At 34.6% G+C, this 18,049-nt stretch overlaps 1 protein-coding gene across 1 annotated transcript; it reads left to right on the forward strand.

The window, feature by feature from the left end:
- The first annotated feature begins 1,162 nt into the window (after positions 1-1,162).
- On the forward strand, positions 1,163-6,833 carry LOC145616794 (E3 ubiquitin-protein ligase PRT1-like). Its single transcript, XM_081671524.1, has 7 exons — positions 1,163-1,422; positions 2,507-2,535; positions 2,618-2,797; positions 3,564-3,854; positions 4,054-4,257; positions 5,151-5,278; positions 6,093-6,833. Exons 1-7 carry the CDS (start codon positions 1,310-1,312, stop codon positions 6,576-6,578), a joined length of 1,431 nt encoding a protein of 476 aa, XP_081527650.1. The 5' UTR covers positions 1,163-1,309; the 3' UTR covers positions 6,579-6,833.
- Positions 6,834-18,049: the final 11,216 nt, after the last annotated feature.

Consider the following 18,049-nt stretch of genomic DNA (forward strand, 5'->3'; position numbering starts at 1 on the left):
TGTAACTAAAGGTTTGACACATCAAATAACCGATTAGACACCATTTTAGAGGTTAAACACTTTAAACACTCGGACCGACCGAATATGAATAGGGGAGGTTCTTTTTTATCTGTTAAAGGCTTTGCTATCTTCTGCTTAGTTTTGCTGTTTGCTGGTTGATGCATTTTGCTCAATCGAACTCATTTTTGTTGATACCTATTAATTTGTCATGAGTTATTACTTTACTTATTTTTACTATAATTTATTTCATTAAGTTGAGTAGAGCAAAGCCTAACTTTGATAGAGAAACTTAATGATATCTTTGATGAATGAAATTGAACCTATATGTGGTTGAGGTTACTTAGGTTGTGTGATTTGAAAACTAATCTCTAAAGATATGTTCAATTTAATAATTTGCTAACTAGTTCAGCGAATGTAAGTTAGTGAATGTTAATCACAGACATACTACTGCATGACCTACATAATGTAAAAGTCCCCAATTAGTCCTAGTAAAATATTGCAATTTTAATCTTTATAGAATCACTAATCCAATCAACAATTTGCTGTTAAATTATGACGATTATCCTTACTTAAGTTCTTCCTACTCCGTTTTTCTCAAAAAAAAAAAAAAAAAAAAAAAGTTCTTCCTACTCCGTAAATAATTTTGACGAATCACGAAGTATGAGCAATTTAGCATCTAAAGAATTCATTGAGGGTCTGTTCACATTTACTGAGCCGAACTAAACTGATTGGAGCTAAACTGAACTGAATTGATCTGAGCTGAAATGAATATTTTATAAAAGAGTGAAATTAAGAGTTGAATTGAACTGATTGGATCTGAACTGAACTAACTGGAGCTAAACTGAACTGAACTAAAATTAAGCTGAACTGAACAGGTCCTGAGTCAACAAGATTATTACTCGTATCTAACTAACTTAATGAAGTGAGCTAGAAACATAAAAGTTTTCGCTGTTGCCACCTCAAACACCCCCTTACCCAATCACAATAAAAACACGTCAGCACATGTCCTCCTTTATTTTAAATTTTTAATTTTTGAGTGAGCCAGTCAGGTACTAAGATTACCGACCATTTCTCCAGAATTACAATTAACATAAATAGTCCGTCAAAAACCATTAAAAAAAAAAAAAACAATAATACTCGTATAAATAAATAGATAAACTTGTTGCAACAAATTGCTAATCATTTATCCCGTCGAAAAAATTGCTAATCAAAATTGACCTGCCTTGGGTTTTCTTTACCTAAATCTTCTCCTTAATTTTCTCTCTCCTAGGGTTCTACTGTACACTTTAATTCATCAAATCAATTTCATATGTCATTTCTCAATTGTTTTTCTTCTGTTATGGCCAATAATTCTTCCAATTGCTTGGAAATTGATCATCACGAAGAAACAATTTCTGATTCTTTCATTTGCTGCGTTTGCTTGTAAGTTTTTGTGTTTTAATTTTAATTTGATTGTAATTTTCATTCGGAATTCTGCTTAATTTGAAATGATTCATGCTGCAATTACTCAGTTCCGCGAAACGATGCTGAATTTTATTTATTTTTTTTATATTTGATTTGGTGGAATTTGATATGATCATTGATTTAATCGATTGAAATTTTTGTTGTTGTTGTTGTGGACTGATTTGTTCAGTGGATGATGATGATTCTGGATTCTTCAGCATTAGATTATTGAGCTTTATTGATTAGTTTAGGATGACGTGATTGTGAATTTTGCCCCGCCAAGGTCTATTTTGTCGATGGGCTCCTGTATAAGGTGGAGTTAATTGTTTCGTGGCGTCGGGTTTTCTGCCACTTGTGTAATCTAGCATAGTTTGTAGTGTACTCCTGTGTTTGTGTTACAGTCATAGGAGTCAGGCATTGCTTAGGTTCGTTTTTTGTTTGTAAAATCAATGCATCATATGCCATGATTTGTGAAGAAGATGCCATCCAATGTTTATGAAGGACCTCTGGTTCAATCTAATATGAAATCAACATGTAAAGCGAAATTAGTTTTATTCCGCTTTAGGGACTTTGAAGACCTTCAATTAAACTTGATTTTGGGGATGCATAAGATTATCGAGCTTCTTGTTAGTAAAGATTTATCTTTTTTGTGATATATGTATTTAGGTTTATGCCTTATCCATTCCAAATCAGTTTGTAGTTGCGGTTTATGATTCAATCTTGCATAAAAATGAATATAAAGCTTTTACTTAAGTGTTAGTTGCTTTGAATTAATTTTTAGTTCATGATGTTTTCTTTACGATGTCATACATCTATAATTTAAAGATATGGTTTTGGATCAGACGTTTTGAATAGCTTTTGTTTTTGTTCTTGCAACTCTTGATTTTTATTTCCCAGTTTCAAATTTTGGTATGGAGTTGAACATTAATCTATAATGATGATGTATGTCACTTTGGTGATGGAAGAAGTTGAGTTGTTTTCAGCTTTTGATAGTATAGCCTAGTATCATGTTTATTTTCACTATATGTATATTTTTTCTGACATCTAGATTGTTATGTTGCAGAGATCTACTATGCAAGCCCATTGTGCTAGGTACAATATTTTCTTGTGTCAACATTCAAGGCAATTTAAATTCCTATTGTTCTGTAGTAATTCTTCTTATTCGTTTTTGCAGAATGTGGTCATGTTTCCTGCTTTTGGTGTGTTCATAAATCTATGGACATGGTCCATGAATCTCATTGCCCAATTTGTAGGAATCCATATCATTACTTTCCAAACATATGTGAAATGTTGCACTTCCTGCTTTTAAAGATGTATCCCTTAGCCTATAAGAGAAGGGGGAAACAAATTCTTGGTAAGACTACTTCCAAATATTGATATTTTTCATCTCACTTTTATCATTGTAATGTTGAGTTGCTTTTTTTTATTGGAAGTTTGAATTATTAATCTTCTTTGATGTCGATGATACAATTTATTCATCACTTTTCTTGTTTCTTGCAATTTTTAAATTCAAGGACAACTTGTCCTTGCTGTTTTTACTCTTTCATTTCCTATTAATATCATTACAGTAACACTTTGTTAATATACTAAGGCCCTGTTCTCTTCACCTTAAAAAAATAATATTAAGTAAAAATAATTTCAGTTAGTAAAATTAATTTCAGTTAGTAAAATTAATTTCAGTTCAGTAAAAATAAGTTCAGTTCAGTAAAATTCAGTTTTCTTAAAGAAGAATTATAATAGAAAATCAGTAAAAATAATTTCAGTTCAGTAAAAATAATTTAAGTTCAGTAAAATAAGTTCAGTTCAGTAAAAATAATTTCAGTTCAGCAAAATTAAGGTGAATCAAACAGGGCCTAAGCTGCTAAAGCTATAATGTGCACTGGTCCTATCAAAATTCACATTCGTGCTGTGTTTTTCTCCTCATATTGTACCTAACACCTGTAACCCTAGGCACTAGTGTGTGTGTGTGTGTGTTTTTTTTTTTTTTGTTTTGGGGGGGGGGGGGGGGGGTTGGGATATTTTAGGGTGCGATTTCAAATTGACCAGGTTTCTGTGTCATTTTTGTAAATGAATAATTGTAACCCAATATGGTTCTAAAGCTTCTCTATTTTATGTTTCAGAGGAAGAGACTGCAAGAAATTGCTTCTCACCTCAGCTTGATTGTGAAGAGGACAACAGTACTGATGGATCCAAACCTTCTCAAGATGCCAATGCTATGTCTGATCCGGCTTCATCCTCCTGCATCACTATTGTAGGCGAAAATTCTTCAAAAATGTATAGTAATGGTTCAGATGATATTAAGGAAAAGGATTTATCAGCTATCAATAAGGAAAAGGTTTCAAGTTGTGATGTCCTATGTCCTGCTTGCAAGGAACTTCTATATCGTCCTGCAGTTCTAAATTGTGGTCATGGTATTGTCTGATCTTCCATGCCTTTATGTCCTTTTCTCTTGTTTTTTGTGTTCGTGCACGTTTTAAACTCGTCATTAGTTGAGGGGAATACATCTATTTAATTTTCTTTGTCGTATGCTTATATTAGTTTTTCTGTGCTTGCTATTGATTTGTTAATTTTGCTTGATTGATAAACATATTATTTCATATATTTGGCCAGTTTACTGTGAAGCTTGTATAATAGTTCCGGAAGACGGAATAATCATATGCAAAGTTTGTGAGTGCCCACATCCAAGTGACTGTCCAAATGTTTGCTTGGAGTTTAATAACTTCTTGGAGGAGCAATTCCCCAAAGAGTATGGTGCACGAAAAGAAAGTGTTGAAGAGAAAAAAGCACGGTTTCAACATAAGAATCCATCCTCCTGTATGTTTTTCTTCTTTCCTCTTTCCAAGTACTTGTATTTGCAATGCTATGCTTTTAATCATAGCCAATTTCTCTTGTATCAACTTAATTACTATTAGAAAACATATTTGAAGTAGAACATATCTTAAAATGAAAATTTGTCCTTATGTTTTTAATGACAAAATGATGATATGAATTTGGAAATATTATTACTGAAATTATGAGGTTTAAGATGGGTTTAGAGATAAATATGTTGGTTTACATGGTTATGTCCGGTTATAATTCTTGCCGTACATTTATTCTCGTAAATAACCAAAGATAGTGAGGTTTTGTCAAGTTGTGGTGACTGATATCAATAAATGCAACTATCATTTCATGTTAATCAGTTACCTTCTTCTTGGTTGGTGATATGGTGTTGAGATTGTTAGCTGCATGTTTCTAATAAGGCTCTTTTCCAAAAAAATTTGGAATTTCTTTGTGAAAGTTGACTGTCTTCAATTCTTCATTTTGTTGTGATGAGCAATACAATTCCTGGAGCTTCTGATCTTTTATGTCGCTAGTATTGCTCTTTTTTTGTATCTGAAGTTAATGCTATTAGATGATGCTATTGGGCAATATGAATGTGATTGGAGAATGGAGATTTATTTCTGACATGTAATATCTTATTAGTATAGATTTAAATTAAATGATGATGACACTAGAGCAATTGACTTTTTTTTTTCATTAATTGATGGAAATTTTGCTTTGGTAATTTGGTATCTAGAAAATGCGTGGATTATATTGACACCAAATGCCACAAGTAATTTGCTAAAGTATCATAAGTAACAGCTTTACTAACGTTGAACCTTCATTAACATGCCTTGTTAAAAAGAAAATTTTGTTTCCAAGTTGACTTTTCTAGTTCATTGGTCCAGGTTCCAATTCAAAGGCATCTGCTAAAAAAAGTTTCATCACGCCATTTAGGGGCAGTGAAGACTTCATTCCGTGGTGGAATGAACATGGTTCAAAAGTCCATGCAGGAGCTGGTTGTGATTATTGTGGAGTAAGGGCCTCATTTTTGTTATCTTATTATAATCTAATATATAGGTTTCCTTTACAATATATATTTCTTATGCATGCTTCACTCATCATACTGACTCATGTGTTGTAGTATTATAGGATCCACTAGATTCCAAATATTTGGAAGGCTTTTGTCATTATCAACTGTAATTTGTATTGTGATTTCATTGCTCTTAAGTAGTTATTCCATCATACTTATATACAAAGATTCTCATTATTCTTACACTGGTCTTATTTCTTGTCAAAATAGTAAAGTGATCCGAGAAAATATATAAATGAAAATTGATTGAGGAAGTGACCATTCCAGGACATTAAATATATGCTCAAGGATCTTTGGACATCCCTTGCTATAGCTATTTTTATTTTATTCAGGTGTACTTTTGCTTTTTGAACTTGTTTGCTGTGACCTGGTTCGAAAATTTATGTTAGTAGTGGGGACACAGAAAGTTTTTGTAATTTCAATAACTTAAGTCACTAAGGAAACAACCTAAGGTTTTGAAATTGGCTTTGCTAGTAGAAAGCAAAGTTCGAAACATGAAGTACCTCTTGACCTTTTGACCTAGATCATCAAGCCTTGCTTTGTCAAAAGTAAAGTTATATAAAAGATCAAGCCTTGCTCCAACAAATTCTATTTTGAGTACAGATGATTATAATATGATGTCCTAGATTGGATGCACTTGACAACTTTATCTGTGAAATTTCATGGTACATGATGTTTTTGTTTGCACTTGATTGATTCTGTGAGATAATGAAGCATATATGGCTAATGCTCTGGTGTTTGTTTTGTATTTGCACAGATGTGTCCTATAGTCGGGGATAGATACAGATGCCTAGATTGTGTGGAGTTGATGGGATTTGACCTTTGCGGAAATTGCTATAATACACGATCCAAACGACCAGGTCGTTTCAATCAGCAACATACTCTGGATCACAAGTTTGAGCTTGTCAAGCAGCCAGACAATCTACGGAATCTAATGGTGCGCCTTGTTGGAGGACATCTCATAGATAGTTCTGGGGCTCCTGTTCTTGCCATTAGTGCTATCGAAGATCCCCCGGATGGTTGGATTGCTGTTGAATCAGTCGATGACCTAGTTAACCCAGGTAACAATGTAGCTGCTGCTGATGAGAGTCCTGGTGATATGCATGATGACACTGACACACAAGACGGTTCTATTGAGGTGGAGTTTGTTGATGCTCTGGAAGTTTCTGACCAAAATGCAGCTTCTCTTTCTCATCGTGATCATAATATCGATCAAGATGGTAACGAGGATTCTCCCTTTTAGAATATCTAACACTGGAGCCTTTGCTGCAATTTTTTGTTAGTTTTTGAATATATGCATCTTCAGTCCCCCACCCATGAAACCCGAGGATAAAGTTAGATCTTAGTTCTTGATAATTGATACGGTTCAGGACTTCAGGTCCTGCAGGGGTTGTAAATGACAATTCTATTGTTAATTTAATCAGATCTGTTGTATACTTGTATTAATTTGTAGTTGCTGCATAATTTCTAATGTTAGGAGATGTGAATATTTGGAAGAGGCAGGATTTTGGTTAGTATCCGCTTTATAAGCACTGGTGCGAATGCGAATGTTGTTGGTTCAATTTTATAGAACCTGCTACGTCGCAAGAAATCTGTAAATGTGATTCGATCTGTTTAGCAGTTTACTAACAAAGAGTCGTCTTTCTTTTTTGTTTTGTTTTGTTTTTTAATTCTAACGAGGACATACATCCAAGAGAAAGAAAGTGAAAATAACACAGAAAAACAACCAAACAAAAGCAGAAAATTCAAGGGGAAAGGGAAAACGACGAAGGGACTAAGGGCATGTTCTCTTACGTTGAAGTGAAGTTCAGTTCAACTCAGTTCAGTTCAGTTCAGTTCAGTTCAGTTCAACTCAGTTCAGTTCAGCTCAGCTCAGTTCAGCTCAGTTGAGTTCAGTCAATGAGACCAGGCCCTAAATGTGGGAAAGCCACATCTCTAGTATCCTCAGCTAAAATTCTACTTGTATTAAGTTCTAAAGGGATAAAATCTAGAAGGTGAAACAGGAGTCTTGAACAATTTCACGGTTGGCCAACCAATCTGTCACGCAATTGTCTTCTCGTTATACATGAGCTAATCTAGTCGTCCAACTGGGCTCCTTTAGCAGTTTGCGACATTGGTTTATGTCATGGGCATTTGCACCTCCTCCTATCTCATCGTTTTGCAAGATTTGCACACAAGCCAAATGTAACTCTTTTTTTAACACAACTAGAAGATATATTAGATTAAAAGGCTAAGGCCTTAATATTAACATAGTACATCCCATACTTTTTACACTGAAAATTGATTTAATTACAAAAGTTGCCAATATAATACATCCCATACTTTTTACACAAGCCAAATGTAACTCTTAAGGAAATTTTGTTATTGTTGTAGCAAATATAATTATATATATATGGTCAATTCTAAGAAATTTTTTGAAGAATCGGTAGTTGTGAAGCCGGTGAAAAACCGTTAGTTTAGTCTGATTCATGACATATTTTGTTGCTTAATTTTTATTTATTTTTTTATTTATTTTTTTTATTTATTTAAAGAAAAAGTTTATGCTTAATAGTTAATACTCACATTAAAATGTATCAAAAATAAAATTTTAGATTAAGAAAAGTGACAGCTGGATTTTGTAAGCTGAATTACTCTAATTGGGCCCGATCTGTACTCAACGTATGATTTGCATCGACCAATTTGAATTAATGTTCAACATTGATTGTCCAGTTACTGTTAAATTTTTAATAATTGTAGATTTTAATTTATTCAAATATAATTAAAATTAAGGCTAACTAATAATTAGTTAAAAGTATTAACTATGTCCCTTCAAAAAAAAAAAGTATTAACTATGTTTAGGGGTCTGTTCTCTTCAGCTTAATTTCTGTTCAGTTCAGCTCCAATCAGTTCAGTTCAGTTCAGCTCCTAATTTCTTTCTCTCATTAACAATTCATTTCAGCTCTATTTAGTTCAGTTCAGCCCCAATCAATCAGTTCAGTTCAGTTCAGTTCAATTCAGTAAATCAGAACAGGCCTTAGGTGTGGTATTCAGGATTAAATTATTGTAAGAACCTTAAAACCACAATAACTAGGTACAAAATAGATCCATATATAGGCTAACAAAAAGGTCAAATTTTAAGGTTAATTTTACTATTAAAGCTCAAATCCTACACTTGAGAACATAATGTACTTCATGCATTGGATTACTTGGGTATATATATATTTCTGTATACTTTTTATTAATCATATTTTTCATATATTTTAGCAAAATATAGAACCGCACGTAAATATAATACATTTATATGTTCCCTTACTTTAAATATTTTGTAAAGAAAAGATGGTGTTAGTTCATTTATATTTTATCTCGAGCATGATACACATCATAATCCCGTTTGTAGGATCTAATATACATATTCTAATAGTACAATTATAACATTTATAGAGGTTTTTTAATGGTGTATATTGATGAAATCCTTAGCAATAATCGACATGAGCAATAATCGTCATGAGGGATTTTTAATGGTGTTATTTATGACATGGGCAATGCTCGTCATGAGGGAGTACCGAAGTAATATGATTTATAGTGGTATATATCAAGATCATAAATGACCTCGTCTATAATGCAATTAGGATAATGAGACATATAAGACTAGAATTCTAGACATAAGCAGTTTTCACTATTCCTATAACCTATTCCAAATACTCCGTGCTTCATTTTTTTTATCGCAGTTACATGATGGTCTTGTTTGGTAAAGATCTTTTTGGAGAGCTTTTAGATTATTGTTCTTTATTAGAGGCTTGACCAATTTAAAAAGCTAATTTGGATGTTTGGTAATTAGCTTATTAAAAGAACTTTTTAGACTGTTTTTAGACTGAAAAGGCTATTTTTATAAAAAGAAAAAGCTATTTTTATAAAAAGCTCATTATAAAAGCTTTTTAAAATTCACTCATTATAATGGCCCTGTTTGGTAGTTAGCTTATTAGGGGTATAATAGCTTATTTGACTAACTTTAGCTGATTGACTAGTCAAACAAGCTAATACAAGTGTTTGGTACTAACTACTAAGCTTATTGAAAGAGCTTATTCCACTAAATAAGCTCTTTTTGAAAAAGCTCATTTTAGGAGCTTTTTCAATTAGCTTATTCATTAACTATTGTGAAATTACACTTATAACCTCATTTAATTTAAAATCCTATCTAAACTACCTACCCCACAATTAGCTTATTGGTCATTTCACATACTCAATCACCTTTAAGCTATCGGCTATTTACCAAACACTTTTATATAATCAGTTAATACAATAAGTTAGTCAAATCAGTTAATAAAATCTGCTAGTCAAAATCAGCTAACTCAATCAGCTTTAGCTTTCAGCTTTCTTCCAAACAGGGCCAATAGCTTTTTGAAATTAGCTTATTGAACAATTAGTTTTTAATTATAAATGCACTAAAACAGCTAATAATTAACAGTTATTTACCAAACACTTTTATACAGTTAGCTACTTACAATTAGCTAGCCAAACTAGCTAATATAACCAGTAAGTCAAATCAGCTAATACAATCAATTGTTTCAATCAACTACCAACTAATTACCAAATAGGGTCAATGACCAATTTCACAATTTGAATATTTTGACTAGGTATTATTTATTGAGTTTTGGAACGGAATATGTATTACATAAAAGTCATATAATCTTTACTTCAACTGGTAATATGTTTTATTGGAATTTATTTGAAAAGCAATGTCTGTGTCGAGTCATTCTTCAGTTAAAAGTAAGTCTAATGACAATTAAGTTGGCCCGGAGGTAGTAACCTACACACCATTTACATTTGTAGAATTGTAGCTCATTATTATTATTTTTATTATATTTTTGTTTGTGTAGAGAGCCACAAGGAGTACAAGTAATGAGAATCGATCCCAGGATCACCCGGAATCATGAGGGAAACTCTAATCACTTAAGGTATCCCTCACTCTCATAGCTCATTATTGTTTAAGTTCATTGATCAATAAATTAGATTAACTCCGATTGTGTATAAAATAAACATTTGGCTAGAGAAAGTTTTCAATCAATCAGTCCAAAAAATAGTGAAATTTTCAATCAACTTGATCAAAATTGAGAAAGTCTTTTTCATCATCAATAATACTTTAGTTCCTAACATTGGAAGATTTTCCACCTAAGAATTATAAGGCCTAGGTCTTCTAATTACCAATGCATATCATACATCCTACCAACATACATACAAAAATACATTTATTGAGTATTTTTTTTTTAGGTTGCCCACGCGGTTCACCGAAACTTAGCTCCGACTACATTCGGATTCGACTCGGGTAGCACACCTGGCTTATGGTGGGTGAGTCTCCCAACAAGAGTTTCTGCATACGGCGAAGCTCAAACTCAAGACCTCCCTTAAGCGACATCAAGCTACTTACCACTTGAGCCAACTCTTGTTGGTTATTTATTGAGTGCATTACACCAAATTTTGTCAAACTCGAAACCTCCCTTAAGCGGCATCAAGTTACTTACCACTTGAGCCAACTCTTGTTGGTTATTTATTGAGTGCATTACTCCAAATTTTGTTTTATTTGAAGGGTTTGTAGTGAGGGTTTGGATAGCTCCCAATAGATGTAAAGTTGGACAAAAAAAGTAAACTTTGGTAAATAAAAACCAAAAAGAAAGCAAGAAGATCAAGACCTAAATAGCGGTCAAAAATTCACGCGATAAAAAGATGGTGTTGGGCAGTATGTAGGATTATGGAATTGTGTGGGAAAGAGGGAAGCAAAGGAATCTAGCAATAGCATAGGGAACTCTGATCTAATCTAATTTTCATGCAATGCATGATTGGCTTCACCTTCACGTGTGCATACCATAATACTTCTACTATTAGTACATTATACACTTGTACACCTTATTTTTTTGTAATTTTGTTTCCTTTCTAAAGTACCATACCTTTAAAATTAAATTATAAAGTGGAAGCATCGTTTTAAAAATTTGCTCGTATTATCTTTGTTTCTTAATGTTCTTTATGTTTGTGTAATGTATTGATCAAACATTGAAAGTTATAAACTTTGTCTCTAAATTGTCATTGTTTCAAATAGCAAAACGTTATCGCATGAGATTTTGTTAGATTTTTTCAATGTGTATTTTAAAAATATTTAGATTTAATTGATTATGTTAATGGTAAAAGATGACATTGAACTTTGTGGAAATAGAATTGTGAAGAACATTAAGGAATAGTGGTTGCATAAGAGACTAACTATTAGATAATTAACTGAAAACTCTAATTTGAATTAAGGTGCGAGAAATTCTAAAATAAGAGCTAGCTAGCAAAAGAGGCATGTGTGGGACGTTTAAGCCTTCTTACAGTATATCTAAGTAAGAAAACAAGGTTAAAAATGGTAAAAGTATAGTAAGTTAGGCTTTATATAATAGAGCCATATTTTTATTTTCATGTTTGTCGAATATATACTTTAAACCGTTAATATCTTACAAAGTAAAAGCTAGACACACAATATATGATTCAAATTAAAGAAGATCTCGCATGATTGATATGATTATGGATTTCAACCCTCGATATTTCATCAAATTTTGTGTAGTCAAAACAAATATTTTAAAGTAAAATATTTCCTTAATTATGAAATTTCTTAATGAGTGATTAATAATCAAAGATAACCTTAATAAGTGGGGACCACATATGTTGACAAAAAAAAAAAAAAAGTGGGGACTACATATTGACAAAATGTATGATTTTTAAGGAGCATTATTAAAGAAGACTCTCATCTATTACAGTATATTTTTCGCTTTTGCTACCCATAATTTTATGGAAGAAGGCATTTATTTGTATTATAATACGATGGCACCTCTCCAATTCATGATCAAATTCAAGTTCATACCCAATAGTATTTTCAATATCCAATATGAATAGAATTGTCCTTGTCACAAAATTTTATTGGTACACAATGAGACTGTACTTCTTTTTTAGGAATGAGAGGGTGCTCAAGGGAACTATATATTTTAGAAAATTCTATACCTATGTGGTACAAGTAAAGATAAACAACAAGTATCAACATTAAACTTACATCAATTAGTAATTAATGATCTGTTGCATTTTCTGTCCCCGGCTTGCAATGATCTAATAACGTACACACATTATACGAGTGAACGATTCTTCTTGACACTACTACATCTGTCTCTAAATTACATTCCTATTTCTAGCATTTATTTCTCACATAATAGAGGAAAATAGGAATGTAATTTAGGGACGGAGGGAGTACTAATCTTGGGTAATAATATACGACTCTTATATTATATACAAAAATATGCTTAGATTTATTTACTTACTATACATAAGTTAGACTATTAGAGTAAGATCCATTGTTTAAAAGTTTGATGGTTCAAGTTTGAATACTAGTCTATCTTTCATCTAATTTTAGAAGTTTAGAATTTAGAATAGATTACTCGTATAATAATATGATGTTTTACGGGGCTTATGCATATTCCTTAGTCAACTAATTTAATGATGATGGCATGTGATGAGGTCACAAATGAGACAACATACACCTTGTATATGAGTAAATGAAAATCCTGAATTCTCTTGGTCTTCTATTATTTCCCATTCCTGGATAGTAATTATAGGCAAAAGCTAACGAACGTTCCGGAGATGTTAAATAAACTGGCTAAAAGTAGAAAGATTAAGGGTCTGTTCTCATTGACTGAACTCAGCTGAACTGAACTAAACTGAACTCAGTTGAACTGAACTGAATTGAGCTGAGCTGAACTGAACTGAGCTGAACTGAAATGAATATTTTATAAGAGAAGGAAGTTAGGAGTTGAACTGAACTGAACTAAGCTGAGCTGAACTGAACTGAACAGAACTGAGCTGAACCGAATTGAACTGAATTTCTACGTAAGAGAACAGACCAATCAATCAATCAAAGCCTTAATCCCAAAAGTGGGGTCGGCTAACATGAACCAAATTTGATTATTCCGTGTAGTCATCAACATAAATCTTTCTCCTCCATCCCTTACGATCCAAAACTTCATCCTCACGTAAATCCATGCACTTCATATCCTTCCTCACTCCTTCCAACCAAGTCATCTTTGGTCTCCCTCTTCCTCGTTTAATCCCTCCATGGTCCCACTCTTCCACTCTTCGCACCGGTGCACCCTCGGGTCTCCGTCTTACATGTCCAAACCAACGCAGACGATTTTCCCTTAGTTTATCTACAATGCTCGCCACACCTACTTTCTTGCGAATAACCTCATTTCTGATTCTATCTCTTAAAGTGTTTCCACACATCCACCTTAACATGCGCATTTCCGTAACCTCCATCTTTTTAATATGCTCTTTCTTAGAAGCCCAACATTCTGTACCATAGAGCAACACTGGTCGTATGGCAGTCCTGTAGAATTTTCCCTTCAACTTTAAGGGAATGCTGCGGTCGCATAACACTCCCGTGGCCGCTCTCCATTTAAGCCACCCTGACTTAATCCTGTGGGTCACGTCTTGATCAATGTCACCATTCTTCTGGATGATCGACCCTAGGTACTTAAAACATTCACTCATGGTCAAATCCTTTCCATCCAAACTCACCACTTCATTGCGTGTCCCCCTCTGAGTGCCAAAACGACATACCAAATATTCAGTCTTACTCCGACTTAGCTTAAACCCTCTAGATTCCAACCTTTGCCTCCATTGCTCCAACTTGGCATTAACCCCATCCTTAGTCTCATCCACCAAAACGATATCATCTGCGAACAGCATACACCATGGAACCTCATCTTGAATTGGTCTAGTTAATTCATCTAGAACCGTTGCAAAAAGAAAAGGGCTTAATGCAGACCCTTGATGCAATCCGATTGTAATAGGGAAATCTTTTGTCAACCCTCCGCATGTCCTCACATTTGTTGACACATCCCGATACATATCCTTAACTAGGTCTACATACCTTCGTGGGATACCTTTCTTCAACATTGCCCACCAAAGTATCTCTCTTGGCACCTTGTCATATGCCTTCTCTAAATCAATAAAGACCATATGAAGATCTTTCTTCTTTACCCTATAAAACTCCATCATTTGTCTTATCAAATGGATTGCCTCCATAGTAGATCTCCCAGGCATAAAACCAAATTGGTTATCTGAAATGCTTGTGCATGCCCTCAACCTTTGTTCAATCACCCTTTCCCACAACTTCATAGTATGGCTCATAAGCTTAATTCCTCGATAGTTAGAACAATCTTGAGCGTCTCCTTTGTTTTTATAAACCGGGACCAAGGTGCTCTTCCTCCAATCTTGTGGGATCCTTGTAGCCGTCCATATCTTGTTGAAAAGGTTTGTTAACCAATCAATACCAATCTTACCCAAACACCTCCACACCTCTATCGGTACCCCATCAGGGCCAACCGCCTTCTTAGGTTTCATCTTCCTCAGTGCAATCTCCACCTCTACTCTCCTAATCCTTCGCACATACTCCATGTTGATTTCTTCATCACTCATAGAGGTATCTCCTATCACAACTCCATTACTTCCATTAAATAATTCATCGAAGTACCCCTTCCACCTGTCCTTGATGCCCTCCTCTTGCACTAGGACCATTTGGTTCTTATCTTTGACACACTTCACCATGCCAATATCCTTCCTTGCCTCTTGTCTTCTCTTTGCCATCTTATAAATGATCCTTTCTCCCTCCTTGGAATCAAGCTTTTCATAAACCTCCTGATATGTCTTTTCTTTTGCTTGGCGAACAGCTGCCTTTGCCTTGCTCTTAGCCTCCTTATACGCTGCAAAGGTTTCATCACTCCTACATTTTCCTAAGGCTTGATAGCATTCCCTTTTTTGCTTAATTACTGCTTTCACCTCTTCATTCCACCACGAAGTATCTCTCTGTACCGAAGTTCTTCCCCTTACTTCCCCTAAGACCTCTTTGGCCACTCTTAGGAAACAGTTCTTCATTCGTAACCAAGTCATGTCCGGATCCACCTCTCCATCCCAATCCGCTTCTTCAATTACCTTTTCTGTAAAAACCTTAGCTTTTGCATCCCTTAGGGTCCACCATCTTATCCTTGGTTCTTCTTGTCTAACTTTTTTCTTCGCCTTCTCTTTCAGACGAATAGTCATTACCAATAGCCGGTGTTGGGTGACCACACTCTCCCCTGGGATAACCTTACAGTTTATGCAACTTTGTCTATCTATGCTCCTTGTGAGCAGGAAGTCTATTTGAGTTGCATTTGCTCCATTCCGAAAAGTTATCAAGTGTGAATCCCTCTTCTTAAACCAAGTATTAGCCAAAATTAAATCATATGATTGGGCAAAATCCATAATAGCTTCACCACCGGCGTCCCTCTGCCCATACCCAAAGCCTCCATGGACACTCTCATAGCCATCTCGGCTCGCCCCAACGTGCCCATTTAGATCCCCTCCAATATATAACTTCTCTGAGTGGTGGACACCCTGCACCACCTCGTCTAGGTCCTCCCAAAATTGTCGTTTCTCTTCTGCATCTAAACCCACTTGGGGAGCATAAGCACTGATAACATTCACAATCTCCTTGCCACATAGCAACTTCAGCCTTATCAACCTATCGTTCTTCCGATAGACCTCGATCACCTCTTTTGCCAACCTCTCATCGAGAACCACACCAACTCCGTTCCTAGCTCCACCATTCCTTGTTCTGTGGCTCGTTTCTTGCCCAACATACCATACCTTATACCCCAAAACCAAGCCTCGAGCTCCTTCTCCTGTCCATCTTGTCTCTTGGAGGCACATGATGCTCACGCGTCGTCTTTTCATTACTTCTACCAATTCTGCTGATTTTCCCGTAAGAGACCCCACATTCCAAGAACCAATCCGCAAACTAAATTCTTTTCTCCCACGCTCCCTCCTGATCCCAACTCCAAGCCCTTGATTATTTGACACCACAATTGGGCAATATGGCGCGTCGCTTCTGGGCGACGACCTAGCCACCCTTACATACTTATCACTGCACCCGGGTCTGGGAAGTGCAGCGCGTCGCTCAGTAGGGAACGCCCCAATGGCACGCCCTTGCTCATTTGACACCACACTCGGGCAATGTGGCGCGTCGCTTCTGGGCGACGACCTAGCAACCCTTGCATACTTATCACTACACCCGGGTCTAGGAAGTGCAGCGCGTCGCTGAGTAGGGAACGCCCCCACGAAAATATCTGTTTGGCTCATGTCATGGGATGTGACGAAGTTTTATACTGGCTGTCACTGGCCTACCGTAACCCTCCTCCTTTATCCAGGCTTGGGACTGGCAGCGGGAAACCCACTGGCGGAGTTACGTAAGAGAACAGACCCTAAATTAAAAATTAACATTAATATAATTACACCAATCAACGCGTAATTTTGTCATGCTTTCCCAAGTTAATACCATTTTAGATAATATTTTAAATGATTACGTTAACAAGATCCTTAAAAACAAGCTGCGGCTAAAGTGACATCTTCATCGAAGTCATGCAAACCAGGCCATGTCAAGGAAGGTTAGGTTTCAAGTGGTCAGGACTGGTCACACATATATTAAAAAAAGTTTCCTTGTGTGCCAATTAAGAGCTTTGACCCCAATATTATAGATGTACAGTATAGTAATCCTGAATTCCTGATTGGTAATAATGATCATATTCTTAAAACTATGACCCACCTTTTGAATTAGAGTTATTAGGAATATAAGGTTAAAAAATGTAATGCATTAATATATTATGTTATGTCCTTTGATGTACTTATTTCAAAAACTTAGCTTGTTTAAGAGCCTCGATTTGGTTCATCAAAATCTGAACTTTTTTTTTTTATTAGAACTTTTTAAAAAATATTCTTGTTTGAACTTATCTAAAATAATTTGAAGTTTATGCAAAAATAACTAATTAAATCAAAATGTAGTATTTTTTTAAAAAATATATACTTTGTCTAAACTTATTTTGTCTAATAGTCTGTTCACATTTACTGAACTGAGCTGAACTGAACTGATTGGAGCTGAACTGAAATGAGCTGAACTGAACTAAGCTGAAATAAATATTTGATAAGAGAGGGAAATTAAGAGCTGAACTGAACTAAATTGATTAGAGCTGAACTAAACTTATTGAAGCTGAACTGAACTGAACTGAAATGAAATTAAGTAAATGTGAACAAACCCTAAATTAGTCCAAATAAGATGACACAAACATAATCTAACTTCCTCTATTATTCCAAATAAGCTAACAAGTCACTTATCTCAATTATTCATTATATAGTGGCTAATTTGATTTAGGGGTGATAAATTGTTTTATTTTATTTTATTTTATTTTAATCACTTTTATACAGAATACAATATTATTGTCATTTTCTTATAATTCATTCATTGTGTGCTTATTTTTTACAATACTCTCTTTTTTTATTTTTTTGGAAAATGGTACTCCCTCCGTTTTTAAATACTTGCTCCATTTTTCTTTTTCGGCCGTTTTTAAATACTTGCTCCATTTCCTTATTTGGAATGCTTTTACTATATTTAAATCATTTCTCTCACCTAGTGGACCCAACATAAATCATATTTTATTAATTTTAAATTCTCTCTCCTCTGATTCTCCCCATTACTTTTGTTTTTTACAATTTTTTATTCTTTCACCTACCCCACTATCTCCATATTTTATTACTTTCTTTAATTTCTCCTAAAACACCGCGCATGGAGAAATGGAGCAAGTAATTAAAAACGGAGGGAGTATATGCATGCAACCATAGCTAAAAATAAAAAGA

This window comes from Chenopodium album, chromosome 3, assembly GCF_948465745.1.
Source record: "Chenopodium album chromosome 3, dcCheAlbu1.1, whole genome shotgun sequence".
NCBI lineage: Eukaryota > Viridiplantae > Streptophyta > Magnoliopsida > Caryophyllales > Amaranthaceae > Chenopodium > Chenopodium album.

What these genes read in the sequence shown, in the direction of transcription:
- LOC145616794 (XM_081671524.1), top strand. Translation starts at nt 1,310, where the DNA reads ATGTCATTTCTCAATTGTTTTTCTTCTGTTATGGCCAATAATTCTTCC. An exon ending in AAGGGGGAAACAAATTCTTG is followed by an intron (nt 2,798 to 3,563) that starts GTAAGACTACTT and finishes TTTATGTTTCAG; the next exon opens with AGGAAGAGACTGCAAGAAAT. An exon ending in CTGGTTGTGATTATTGTGGA is followed by an intron (nt 5,279 to 6,092) that starts GTAAGGGCCTCA and finishes GTATTTGCACAG; the next exon opens with ATGTGTCCTATAGTCGGGGA.